Source organism: Hetaerina americana, unplaced genomic scaffold (assembly GCF_022747635.1).
Source record: "Hetaerina americana unplaced genomic scaffold, ioHetAmer1.1.p SCAF_23, whole genome shotgun sequence".
Taxonomy (NCBI): Eukaryota; Metazoa; Arthropoda; class Insecta; order Odonata; family Calopterygidae; genus Hetaerina; species Hetaerina americana.
Window position 1 is genome coordinate 4785856 of NW_027286797.1, and position 14821 is coordinate 4800676.

The 14821-nt window shown below is 36.8% G+C and overlaps 1 protein-coding gene across 1 annotated transcript in view; it reads left to right on the forward strand.

The window, feature by feature from the left end:
- Positions 1 to 287: 287 nt before the first annotated feature.
- Kank (KN motif and ankyrin repeat domain-containing protein 2 kank) overlaps positions 288 to 14821 on the forward strand; it is a 37153-nt gene continuing 22619 nt past the window's right edge. The window contains exons 1-6 of the mRNA XM_071586509.1: positions 288 to 458; positions 2126 to 2427; positions 6832 to 7048; positions 7892 to 8103; positions 10363 to 10443; positions 13614 to 13680. Coding sequence (XP_071442610.1) covers positions 434 to 458; positions 2126 to 2427; positions 6832 to 7048; positions 7892 to 8103; positions 10363 to 10443; positions 13614 to 13680 — 904 coding nt within the window. The 5' untranslated portion in view covers positions 288 to 433. The remainder of the gene's footprint in view (positions 459 to 2125; positions 2428 to 6831; positions 7049 to 7891; positions 8104 to 10362; positions 10444 to 13613; positions 13681 to 14821) is intronic.

Here is a 14821-nt window from a genome sequence, read left to right on the forward strand (position 1 = left end):
GCCAGAGGTTAGGTGTGGTGAATAGGCATGGTAATGGCAATTATATCATTCCATAGCTCTCGCGATATCCTATAACGAGAACATATTGCGCACTCAGTATGTTACACCATGGAAGAAGATTATGATGGAATATGGATGGAGGTTAAACCATTCAATGTCAATCGCTAATATTTCGGAAAAAGCGGCGCAAAACTCATGACCCCCCTCCTCTGACTTTATTGGTCTCCCCTCCCATCTGTCTACCTTCCCCCACCTTCTTTACCTTCCTCCTCACTCCGAGGCTGAACACGGGAGAAAGTTGACCGCGATGAGGCGTAGGTGGAAGGAGTTTGGGAAGGTTTAATGCCTGTTGTTGCTATAGCTCTCGTATGACGTTTAAGAGCTTATAATTAGTCTTAAATTATTCTTTCTGTTTGGAATATCATCTCACATCATGGGAGTGACTTCGCCCAATCCTGGTAAGTTCAATCGGATGAAACGGGCCATCAATCAACACTTATACCTGTTGCATGGAGCTCTGAGTTACCTTATTTTTAGTGTTTCAAACCTCTTTTAGGTTTTATTTGTTTTATTACTACCGTGCAATGATGTTTCAGTGGGAACCATTACTCTTTGTTAATACGATTTGTTAAGACGCCTGAAGGAAAACTCAATAGCCCGACGGAGAAATTGTTCGAGTTCATTACTATAATTCACTGATATTTTGGCCATAAAAAATTGCTATTGCATACCACGTGTGTTATTAAGTGTCACGGTATCGTGTGTATGAGATGTTGACTTTATGGACGAATACATGTTGTTATAGAGTTTTTGGCAATTGGATACCTTCGTTTAGATCCCCTGGTATAATTCTTGAAACGTTTTGTGATATTGCGACACAGATTCATTTTTGTAAAAAAGCTGCAAACCACCTGTTGTTATCACAGCATTGCCCTTATTAAAGATGATGCCGAAACGTCACCGGCTGGAAGTATGCGTAGGTGAGTGGGATGTGTGGAATGCCACAGGCGGGGCTTGATAGATGGCCGAGGAGAAATATCTCAATTTTATGTCAACATAATCAAATTTTAAATCATCTTACTTAACTGAAAAACCCTTTCCATTTCTGTTTAAATTTTGTGAGCTATGTTTTTCCAGTATTTGTGTGATGCGGATCAAGGAAAAATTAATTCTTGTACCTACTTCAATGTTTTCCTTGCGTGGTTGCAATTTAGTACCGAATTGATAAGTTTTTCTTGCATCAGAATGCTGAGTATAGGTAATCTAGATGTTTACAAATAATAAAAAAGAAAACTGAGTCTTTCTTTTAATCCATTTTAATATTATGTTGTATCATTCCTCTGGTTAAGGGTCAATTTCAGTTGCTCCCGATATTTTGAAACCCGTAAATCTTATATTCATTGAAAAAAGGCATGAGTCGGTGAAATAGTAATTTTTGTTCAATTTACTTAGATAAAGTATTACCTCGACAAGTATAAGAGCATGGATAACAAAGACCGTATATTTTTTTATATTGCTCTAAAACTGAAATAGTGAGTGTCATAGGTATTACCGAAGTCAGAGTTGCAATTAGACATAAGAGCTATTACATTATATTAATAGAATGTATCCTTCTAGAAATAGTCTCGCTCTAAGTAGAAAACAGCAGCAGACGGCACAAGATTTAAAGGACTTAAATTTCTCACTTTCCTCGTGAAACACCTGCGTAAAGTCTAAATTAACGCTTATAAAATGACATAGGAATTGTTTTCTTGAGGAATGGGATTAATTCCCTTGCAGATCCTTGGTGGGGTTAATACTCTTGGTGTGTAATTTGAGGTGTAATTTTCTTGATAATCATTCAAGGAGTCTTCAATTCGTTTAAATTTAATCGGTGTAAATATAGCATATTTTTGAATTTCCAAAGTTATCTTCACTGTGGAAGCATTGATCCTACATGTAGTGCATAGTATATTATAAAACAAAATGGGAGATGATGTAAATATGTCACACTGCAGACAAAATTACATTTCTGAAATGATCAATGGCGGTAGAAATTACTCCAATGCTCAGTGAGGCACTACCACTTAAAGGGTTTGTTAAGGATGATATTTTTGATAAACTATTTGTCTTGATTTATGAATAGGCCATCATCAAAATGCACTACCTGTCAGTGGTGGGAATGGAACTGCTGTTTCAAGACTGGATGAAAACCTTGGAAATGAAAATCACTCTTGGTCCGAACGATCCTTGTGTAAATGCTGCCCATATGGATATCACATAGATGTGGATTTTGTACGCTTCTGTGAAGCTCTTAGTGGAAGTGAGGGCTGGGGAGACACTGGTAAAAGAATTCGCCGAACTAGGCGTCGCCAGAGGCAGTCAATGGAGGGTCTATTGGGCCTCACTGGACCCTCAGTGTGGCTAATGGAGCACCATCTCACAAAGGTAATTAGGCCAAGTAGTTCTGCTTCTTTATTGCAGAATGGACCTTTTTATGACCAGAATTATGCATGCTGGTTTTACCTAAAATAATTGTATCTGTTAATTGTAAACATAACTCTGGCTAACAGAAGAAGGAAACTGCTACATGACATGTGGGATATTATTTCTGAAGGATGAATTGAAAATCAGGGTTGCAAACACTTTTTGATTTTTATACTTTTGATATTATTTTTTCATTTTCTGAAAATATTGTGTAATGAATTTTTGGTGAAAAATGATTGGAAAAAAAACTTTGAAATACCTGAGGGGGCTTCCTTCAGTCCTTTCGCCCAAATTTCTGAAAGAATCTTCTTTATAATTTCAGTCCTAAGGTCAGATGATTGAAACCCTTCAATTTTTCTCTCTCCTATGCTAAATCCCTTACAACCGGTAGAGCTTCTTGCTTACTCATTACTGGCCCAATATGTCCCTTGGCATTCTTTGTGGTGCATTCCCTAATATGTAGTGTGCTCCTAAAATATCAGTTATTTCTCAAGGTGTCCCAAAGCCAATTGCTTCATCTTTTCTTTATTATGCTCCGTATATTTTCGCCCAAATAAAGACCTCTATGTATCTATCCATCTATATTGCCTCATCTCTTCACCTCATCTCTTTCCCTCCTTTCATCTGTCTCTCTGATGCTCGGCATCCAAGCATCATAGAAAAATATTTCTGTTTTACAGTATTTATCTATTGTGGTATTTTAACTCAAAGCAGTAAGTACCTGACCCAATTACCCATTCTTGGTGCAGTGATAAGTTGGTTGTTGTTTGAAGCAGCATGACGCCTCGTCCATCTGATCAGCTGCACTAATGCTAATTCAATGTACACAACAGATATGAAGTACATTTCTCTTCCTTCTGGGTGAAAACCAATTGTTATTTAGAATAAGAGCAATGCTTTTGACTAAATGGATTTGTGCATAATGTTTGGTCCACAAAGAAATTAAATTGTTCTAGAATGGCGGAAGATTGATATGTTCTCTTCAGTCAGAGATGTTGGCTGGTGATTAGAACAGGGAGGCCCGCCATCCTTGAATCCCTTAGCTTTAGAAAATAGCAACTTTTAACTTCTTAAATATTCGCAAGAAAGTGAATAATTGAGCATTACATCTGTGCACATTTGATGGGCATTTGTGCAGATAACTTAGAGTGTTGAACCATTTAACAATTACTTGCCTCCCTCTGCAATACAATTGAGTAGTAATTGTTGAGTACTTTCTCTTTGACTGAAGCTACCACTGTAGATAACTGTTGCCTCTTTTTATTAGAAATATCATTTTTCCAGCACTAGGCGCATAAGAATGTTTTCTTGTATTATCTTTTGCTCATAAATTTAAGTTAACATTCATCTGTAATCTCAGCATTGTTTTCAATTTTTCACACCTTCACTTTGGTGTCCCTCACTAGGAAAGGAAGTGCCCAAACCATGATGATTGCCACCTTTGATTTGTGCCCAATATCCTCGTAATTAGTTTCTAATAATGTCATGAAGTAATTTTTGTGTGTGATTTATTATTTTTATTCATAGCTTTGTGATTAGGTTAGGTTTTTTCTAATTGTGTACAATTGTAACCTTGAATCACAAGAGCAAAAGGAATCTACTCCGAATGCATGTCATCAAAGGTTTTTGTAAAGAGCCTGCTACTTTAAAAAAAATTAATTGACAAGTGCAGGACTTGACTTCTGTTTCCTTTTCATGGTCATTGATAAATAGTCATGGTTATAGAAAATGGGGTGGGAAATCCGATGACCTTTAAAATCTTACTCTATATGTGCTTTGAGAAACGATTCAAGATTATAATATCTGTTTGTCTCCCAAATTATGTTTTTGAAATCAAATGAACGAATCCCAATTAATGATTCAGTTATCTCATAAGGATATCTCAGCTACAAAATAGTGTTTTTCTCCAAACTAATGCTTACTAACTTGGCTAACTCTTAATAAGATTTGAATGCTTTAACGTAGGTACTTGTGCGTGGAATATTTTCCATATGTCACTGGTAGAGTGCATGCAATCATTTGAATTGCTATCTTTTAAACTGTATCATCTTGGTAGTTGTAATCAATAATCCTCTTCATGATGTTCATAATCATGTGTTACTCCTTCATGTTTGAAATTATTTGCAAACACTAGAAAAATCACTGTTAATTCTGTTGTCAGTACTTGGCATTTATAACGTTTTGGATGTATGCAAGTGGCTTCACAATTTCAATTAAAGTATCTTTATTGCTGTGGTTTAATTAACTAAACCTTTAATTGCTTCACTTTAAAATCTGGAATGATGAAAATGTAGGGAAAACCCTCCCCAGTTGAATGTATTCTCAGATGCTGATGACTGTAATTATCACCACCTTTTGTGCTAAGAATCACAGGGGATAAAACAAACTACTCTGTGTATCTAAAATCCATAGTTGGCATATCTACATGAGTCAAAATGTTAATGTGATTGAATTTTGCAGTAATGAAATTTATTTTATTCTGTACAAACAGCACTCATATGGTGGGGCAGATAGTATGTTACAGCTAAATTGCTTAATTCCATATCAATATTGCTAAATCACTGCTTAGATATCTCTGTAATATGCTTATTATTTTTTTATCACAATGGCATACAGGAGTATACAAAATCAATGAAATGACCCAATGTGGTTGATGAAATAAATATGTTTTGGCTTAAAAGAAAATTGATGCTCAATGCTTTATGGCTGAATTGATTTATCAAGGATATTCGATGACTCTAGCCTCTGGAAACTCTATGTTGGGCCTCGGGGTTTATTGACCTTGCAGTTGGCCTTGGAACAATCATCTAACCGTGAGCGGTTCCGAGTATGTGTTGGGCCTCAACTTTAGGTCTTAGATTTTGCCTAGAGGACATCATAGGTTGAATTGGTAAGGGGAGTAATCAAAAGCCTGACCTTAGGAAAAACAAATACTATGTCACTAGACCGCAGGAAATTACAACAAGCCCTTATTCTACACATTTCTGGTAGACAGCGGCTCATTTTGGAGCAAGGCACATTGGAAGATGCTCAAAGCTCTATTTTAGTGGGTGGGCATGTTTTCGTGAGGTATTTTGGAGTGTCTAGAGCCACATGTCATCACCTGTGAGAAGCTTGGAAGCTGTCAGAAGAAGCATTTCAGAAAGAGTTATGCTGCAAACTATAGCGAAGTCTCAGAACTCAAAAGAGCAGTCAATGAGTTTTTGGAGTTAACTTTACTCACTGGTACTAGTTTCCTTGAGGGAAATACCATCAAAGAAATTTAAACTTTTGCACCTTTTTTTCTTAGAAAGTAAATTATCAAATGAAAAACACCAGTTTGTAATCTTCATATTTAAAGAGATCCATTGTGTTGAAATATTTATATAAGCAAGCATATAAATATCTAGGAAGAAAAGGAATACTCTTGAATTTAATCTCAAAGCAAATATATAATTATCCTGAAGATATTAGAATGGGCTTTTACCCATATGGAATTAAATGAAAAATGTCTTTATGTGATACTTCATCCCCATTGGATAAATGAATGCCTAGAAGAAAAATAACTATGATTTCTTGCATGTTACTCACCTTTTCCCGCTGGTCAATATTTTTGCATTGATTTGCAACTTTCACCACTGCTTCTCTTCTGCTATTTTAGCTTGGGGACCCTAAAATTGTCTGCTGGCGGAATCTCTTTGCTCACTCACATATTGAATCATCAAATGAATTGTTCACCCAGGTAGCTCTTTTGGTGATTTAATAAAAAACAAAAATGCGTCAGCGACCATAAATGTTGGTAATGAGTAAGAACATATCTGTATACATAATGCATGGCAACGCTTCGGGAATTTGTGATAAAACAAAAAATTGATGCTATGACATTGTCAATTGATGTCTTAGCTGATTACTTCCAGGTTTATTTATTTTAGTCTTTTTCACTGTAGTTTATAACTAAAGATTATCACACTGCTCTCCATGCTGTCCAATTGGTCTGCTTTTTATTTTTAATTTAGCAATATCCATAGAATTACACTGACAGTGGTGACAAAAATAATTTTGACTAACTGTGCTGAAAATAATTGTCATATTGACAGAATTCAGTTTTCAATGAGCCATAACTTTGCTGTGGGATAAAACATGTTTAACTGACATTATGAATGTCCTCAGATTCCAGATTAACCTTGCAGGGTTGGTAAGCATGAGCAATTTACTCACTAATTGGTTTGAACAAGTGGCAACCATTTGCTTCCAACAAAAGTAAAAGATATTGCTTATTTTTATTAAGATTGTTATTTACAGCTTTCCGAAACCGGTAAGATTCTTGGTTATATTTTAATATTTAGACCTGTTGTTTTGATTGGTGTTCCTACTTCTTGTCTACAGATTCCCCAGGAGTGGCCCAGTGCTGCTGTGGTTCCTGACCCTATTGGTGCATCAGAAATGGTTCGTGATGCTTTGCAACAGGCTGTAATTGACTTTGAGGATACTTTGAAGAGGTCTTCTAATAAAAGTGTGCCAGGAGAGCCATCTGAATTAGCTGTTGATGTGTCTAATTGCAATCAAAGAGATACTTCCTCATTGGCAAACTCTGATCACATGGGTAAGTTTTCTTAAAAAATCTTGCCAACTATCGTAATACAGAAATATTAATCCCAGTATACCATGGTATATTTGAGTCCATAGCTCAATATGGCATTGTCTGCTGGGGGAGCTCAGCACATGGAAACATCAATAGAATACTCACACTTCAAAAACGGGCATCAAGGGTTATATTTAAACAAAATCAAGAAAATCCTGCAGGGAGTACTTCAAACGTCACAAAATCATGACCATTCCCTCTCTCTATATGTATAATGTGATTTTGTATGCCTGCACCAAAACCCCTTCACTGGTCAGAAATAGGGATGCTCACAAGTACGACACGAGGGGTAAGGATCATCTTCATAATGGCCATTGCAGAGTAGCAGCACTACAAAAAGCCCCTGAAGTGTAAGGAAGACTGCTGTTTAATCGACTTCCTGAATAGTTAAAACGAATACTCCCCCAAGAAAATATATTCAGAAAAGATGTTGAAAAATTTCTTTGTAAATTTTTTTATTACGTCCAAGAGTACATAGAGCCTATGTAGGGAATTCTGTTTTTTAAATCTTTTAATACTCATATATTTCGTGTGCATTATTATTCCTATGAATTTGTGTATATGTTAATGCACCTATAAATGTAATTGAATCTTAACGAAGCCCATACAATTATGTATTGTTCTATGGTGAATAAATCTTTCTATCTATTCACCATGTTGACTTATATTGCAAATATTCAGTTTTTAAAAACCTGATGTATTTAGTAAGTGTAACTGCTGATAGATTATAGCAATTAGAATTGTTTGTAGCCTCCAATTACCATTGCATGTATTGTATAGGGATTTCAATTCATTTATCCACAGCCAGTCTTCAATTGTCAGCATCATTGCCACCAATGCCAGAAGAAATCAGCCAAGAGGATGATTGCACCAAAGTGTTAAGCACGTGCACATCAGACATGAGCCAACTTTTGCACCATTCATCGTACCATAGTATGTGTGGGCCTCTACATGACTCCGATGGCGGCAGTGTAGGGAGCAATGCCTCTGCAGGACTGAACACAGAAGCCCTGCAGGTAATCGGGGGCTAGATGATGTTGACTCTTGTGACATTTCAGCATATCACTTCAGCATTTCTGGGTGAAAAGCAATTTGGGGGGAGAAGAGAATCCAGTAGAATCAAGTTTCCAGAGCATACCTTGTATTCTAGTGACCACCTTATATTGGGAAACATTTTGAATCAAATTTAATTGTTTTGAGCTTGTTTCATTAGCAACAGACGTCATAGAAGAAATGCGGTTACAGCTTAAAAATAGACAGACCTCTTGGCACCATTACCTTATTTTATGTCAGTTATAAATTACCTATATTTTGTATATTATTAGTATTTACTTCACATTTTCACAAGTTTTGTATTTTATTATGTCTTTGCAAGTTTTATGAGTCAATCCAAGTTGCATTATTACTGCAGATGATTTAAATAGATAAAGATACAAAATCAGAAATATCACACATTGTCATGGGATGTTCAACATCAACTTTCAGTATGTTCAATATCATGTGAATTGTGCTGATAGCTGTGCCCTTATTTCTGTCTGATATACCTCTAATGCTCATTTGAAAGGCGAGGGTGGATCTGAACCTTGAATGAAGACCCACATTGCAAAATGTATGCAATTTGAGAGAGTGATGTATGATATCCATGTCCTGAATGACGAGAGAGAAGGGCCGTATGAGTAGAGGGAAAGTGTGTGAGGCCACCTAGCTCTCAGTTAGCCCGCAGAGAATGATAAAAAGGGGAGAATGTATCCATCCATATACACAGGGACCACTCTCCATTTGTTACTTTTGAAATCATTGCCACTTATCTGATATTATTAAGGAAACCCTTTCCCCCATAGAACACCACTAAATTTTAATAAAGTTCCCATCTTATTCTCTGTTTGGTTGACATCACACTTGAATCCCCTCTCAAAATTCCTTTTTCTAGCCACAACTATCTCTGTACAAAGGAATATCTCCATAATGAGAGCTCACAGTCCCTATAGCTCTAGTTATTACCAATGGTGATTTAATAATCACTTATTATATATTATAAATGTGGGCATGGTAGCCCAGTGAGTGGAAAACTAGGCTACTGGCTGTAGGACCTGGGTTCAACTCCTGGGAAACTATAGGTGGCACGGGGAAAGTAACTGCCCCTCACACACCCTGTTAATGTGTGTATTTTACATGCCATTGGGCTGAGTATTAGGTGGGCTGGTGATGAGGGGTGAATTTCTATGACTGCAGGATTATAAGGCTGCCTAATATGAGCATTTTGCATTGCAGGTATAAGGATATCACCGGAGAAATTAATTAATTTTATCTTATCATGTATTTTTAAGACTTTAGCTGGATTTTCACAGCTTACTTTCCCATATTGTTTTTATATGCATACACTTTTTTGGCAGCTGATCTTGGTGCCAACAATAGTGTGATAGCAGAGTATGGCATGACATTGGCTAGGGGTAATACAGCCTCTATCATGAATTTGATAATCTGGAGGTGGGAGATTATTAAATGAACACATTAGAATAGTTCAATTCAGAATTGGGATACATTCAGATATTGTGAAAGAGGTAGTGTTGGTGCTATAATGATTATCATGGATATGATGTTTGGTGGTGAGATGGCAGATTTATTGAAGGTCCCAGGTCCTTCTTTTGCCCAATGTCTAGAATTGATGCACAATTTTTGCTGTAAACTTCCTCCATACTTACGTCCTTCGCCAATCTTATGAAAAATATGTATGATTTAGCACTAATTAAGTGATATTTGGTTATCTCATAAGTTGGTTCATGTCCATGAGATTTAGGTGGAGGCATTCCCTTCCATCATATTCATTCAAACTCCATCCCATTGCCTCATTGTCAGTGGCAAATGATGATTAAACTCCTTCCAATTGTCTCATTGTCAGTGGTAAATGATAATTAATCCATGGGAAGTTTTTCCTGCTACGCCAAACTGATTTACTAACGTAACTTTTGAGCATGTAATTTTACTATGATAATTGTTTTATGGAATTAATCAATATTATTACATTATGAACAAGTGATTTGTGTATTCTTCTTTAATTGACCAGAAATGAGATGTTTATTTACTGTACTTGGATAGTGGACAAATCCATGCATATGCAGACACCCTAGTGTAGACAGGCATGCATGAATGTCAACGTATGCATGCAAATTCATGCCCTTAATTGTGAACTCTTGCATTAATATTGTGCATCTCATTTGAATATGCAGGGAAAATATACTGCTTATAACCTTTTACTTTTACTCTATTTCCGTCAGAATATACGAGAGCAGATGGCAATCAGCTTAGAAAAAATGAAAGAGATGGAGGAAAAGTTGAAGCTTATACCCATTTTACAGGTAAGATTCTTTATGTGCTTATGAAATGTAGAAGCTGACTTTGTAAAAGGTACTGCAGGGCTGTCCTCTATCAATGCTGTTCAATGAGTTAGCTCGCAAAATGTCAGTTCCGTCAGACAACAAATAATTTTCAAAATGTAAAACCAGCGTATTATTTTGTATATCTTCCTTACCGTGACACAGGAAAATCACAAAATGTGGTGCTAACTTTTTTTGTTCCAATAGACTTGTATTTAAGCTAGTTTAGTGTGCCCCTTTGCAATTCATTCTGAACTGTCATTTTATCTGCAGAATAAGACGGTGGGAGTACCATATTGCTGCCTGCATAGTTCAATTTGCGAAGCTATGACACTCAAGCAATATGTCATATCGTTTAAGTTTAAAAAAAGATGACATGGGGTCAATATTGTTTGCATTGTGAAAGAAATTTGATTTTCCATTCAGACAAGTATTTCCTTTCTTATGGCCAAATGCACACACTGCACTATCTTCGATGGAAGTAAAATTTCAGGCATTAATGTCTAGGTGGACAATAATAAAAACCGAAAAAGCAAAAAAAAAAAGAAAAAGTGCTCTAATAGCATGTATATTTTGTCCGAGGGGTGTTATTTGAGCCCTTATTTTGGGGAAAAGTTTGTTTTGCATGCCGTCAAATGTAGTCAGTTTTATCAGATGGTTACCAAGCCTATGTCACAAGTATGCGACCTGGTAATCCTTCCGTGGCTCCTCCGAATCTCCCACATGACCAAAGACAATGTTTCAAGCATACGACAGTATTCTTCCCCTGGCTCCTTAGTAGGGTATAAAAGCCCTGGTCGTGGGGCAAAAAGCAGTCAGTTGGTTATCTGGAGGTGACCGGTAGGACACGATGCTTCGGCTGTATTGCGCTTGTCGCGACAGCGTGTCCTATTGCTGACTCAACTTTGGACGAGGGCTCTGCCTAGGTTACGTGTTTCGTGACCGTGCCCACCCTGCCATACTGCCTTCCTTTTTGAAGGACGAGGGCTCTGCCTAGGTTATGTATTTCGTGCCTGCGTCCACCCTACCTTACCTTGGGACGAGGGCTCTGCCTGGGTCAAGAGTCTCGTGACTGCATCTAACCTGCCTTTACCCTGTCCCAGGTAATGTTCTGCCATTTTAATCTTGTCTGCACTCGCATTGGGTTACCGAGGGTCTAGCCATCCATAAATTACATGCACCGATGTATATGGTGTAATATGACTGCTGTTGTATACTATACGATTGTTTTGGTAAGACTCGGTGTGTTTATTCTGTCTTTCCCTGATACCCTTTGTGTCACACAAGAAATGCCCCTTGCAACACCTATAATTGTAATATTACAAGGTCTCTTCAAAAAGTATTGCAACTTTTGTTTTTTCAAAAATTATTTATTTATTCATGAATATCTATTTTGTCCCCTTCAAAGTAATCCCCATTAGACATTATACTCTTGTGCCAACGGTTTTTCCAATCCTCAAAGCACTTAAAAAAATTATTTTTTGTGATCTTGTTCAGCTCGTCCTTTGATGCAGTCTTTATCTAGTCAATTGTGGTGTAGCATCATCCATTCATGGTCCTCTCCAGTTTCGGGAGCAAGAAAAAGTCACTGGAGGCAAGATCAGGGGAATGTGGTGGCTGCGGCATCATTAGTGTGTTGTTTTTGGCCAAAAACTTGCGCACAAGTAACGATGTGTGAGCAGGGGTGTTGTCATGGTGCAAAAGTCAATTTTTGTGCTACCACAAATCTGGGTGTTTGTGGCGGATTGCTTTGTGCAATTTGCGCATTACATGCAGGTAATATTCCTTATTTACCATTCTACCCTGTGGCAAGAACTCATGATGCACCACACCCCTGTAATTGAAGAAAACTGTAAGCAAAACTTTCACATTCGACCGAGCGTTGCGTGCTTTATTCGGTCTTGGCTCGTGCTGCAGCTTCCATTGGGATGATTGAGCTTTAGTTTCCATGTCTTAACCATAAACCCATGCTTCGTCACCAGTTATGACCCATTTGGGAGGAGCAAATTTGGGTCGTCGCGGACGGAGTCCAACACCTCATTAGCAATGTTAATGTGCTGCTATTTTTGGTCGAAATTGAGCAATTTTGGTATGAATTACACGGCGACCCATGCCCAAATCATTGGTAAAAATCAAATGAAATTGAACTGTTTAGGTCCTCAGCAACTTCTCTAATGGTGATTCGATGATTGGTCAATACTATTTTCTTCACTTCATCAATATTTTTGTCTGTTGTTGCCGTGCTCTGGCGTTCGGCACGCTCTTCATTGTTCATGTCTTCTCTGCCCTCTGAGAGCATTTTGTACCACCGATAAATGTTGCTTCAGTCCAAGGTAGCTTCTCCATATGCCACAGTCAACATTCAGAATGTATCTGCGCACTTAATTTTGTTTTTCACACAAAATTTGATACAGAGTCTTTGATCAATTTTTTTGAGCAGGCATAAATGGAAGACAAGCCAAAACATGACCCAAGTAAAACAGCTGTCAACAATTAACTGAAAATTTAAAATGGCCAAACTCTTCAGCATTAAGGATAGGCATAAGTGCCAACATAATGCCACAAAAAATTCAAAAATCAAATATACGTAACCCGCGAAAATTCAAAATTTGCAATAATTTTTGAATAAATTTTTTTAAAGATATGTTTTTAAAGCTAATTACTCTTTTAGGAAACAACCTTATAGCCTTCAAAGTACTCTCCATTACACTAAATACCTTTGCCAAATCTGCGATTCCATTTCTGGAAACATTTTTCAAACTCATCTGTTGTGATGCCCAACAGCTGCCTTGTTGCTGCTGCCGAGTTTATTTCATTTATAGAAATAAACTCGGCAGTTGCTCTGAAATGTTTTTAATTGTGTCATTGATTGAGTTATATTTTGGAATGGAAGTGAAATGTAAACTCGATTCTCGCAAATGATGGTCTCTGTATCTTTAACAAAATAAAAAACAGATCCTGCTAAGTTTTATTTTGTCTCTGTTTGTGATGAAGTTCTATTAAATTGACCCTAATACCATTGAATAAATGATTATAATTACATTTATGAATGGGTAATCCCTTGGCCTGGTAATACTCTGTTTATGTTATTGCAGCTATTTTTCTATTGTAATTCTAGATATACCAGCTAAAGATCATTCTTTTTTCTCTAGGTTCAATTGTCTATTTTGAAGGAAGAAAAGAGAAAAATGCTTCTTCAACTCAAGCATAAAACTTCAGGTGAGAAATAAGAGAAGTATTTTTAGAATCTAATTTATCTTAATGTAATTTAGTATAATACCATCATTGTGCCTAGAAAACTTAATTTGAATGGGGGATTTTTGACTGTGAAGGGTATTCATTTAAGTGGGACAATACATTTTTAACTTAATCTGTTATCACTTAATCTCTAATCTTGGTTTTTTGTACAAACAACTTAATTCCACTACTATTGGTTTCGACACAGGTGACAGCATGAGTTAATAAAGTAATAATGAGACATGCCAGGTGATGTACTTATGAGTCAAAACCGGTAATAGTGGAACCAAGTTCAGTGTGAAAAAATACAAAGTTGACTTATGCTGTGATCATGAATTTTCACAACAAAGAGCCTGAAGCCAGTGAATTCTTAGTTTGTAATGTGTGTGCAGAACATACCTAATTGATTTGACTCCTGTATTGCATCCATGACTCCTGTAAGGTATCTGTTGCAAGTTGAAACATGTTCAGTTCATCTATGGTAGACATGGAGGCAACATGTAATAAGCAATATGCCGTATTGATATTAAGCTTTTGCCTGAAAAAATCATAAGTTGAGGCCTAAGTAATGTAGACATGCTTGGAAATGAGAAACCCTAGATCACAGTCAGAAGTGAGCCATTAGTGATGACCCAGGTGGAGCATCTGACCTGAATATCTGGAGAACAGTTTATCTGAAGTAATCATGTTTTGTTGATGGAAGAAGTGGAATGAAAGCAAAGGATTGACCCTGGCCAAAGTCACATTGGTTTAAATTCCATCCAGTAGAAAAGACACATCATCAAAAAATCAACCGCCACCAATGCATTCGCCATGACTGGTTTCATGGCTGTGATATGGAAATTGTGCTGTTTTCATTTCTATGCCTATTTTTTAGTGGTAGTTTCATGGAATGTTAATGGTGTAAAGGCAAATGGCAATATCTTTGAAAATATGGAAGCAATAGGCTTCTAAAAAGAATATGCACACATTATATGCTTGTATTATTTAATAGATAATATATAGATAGCACATGAAATTGATACTAAGGAATTACCTTCAAGCATAGTACCCTATTCCTTGTCAATTTTAAGTTTGAACTTATTATATTCTTGTATTATAAATTATGTACTTAGATCTTGCA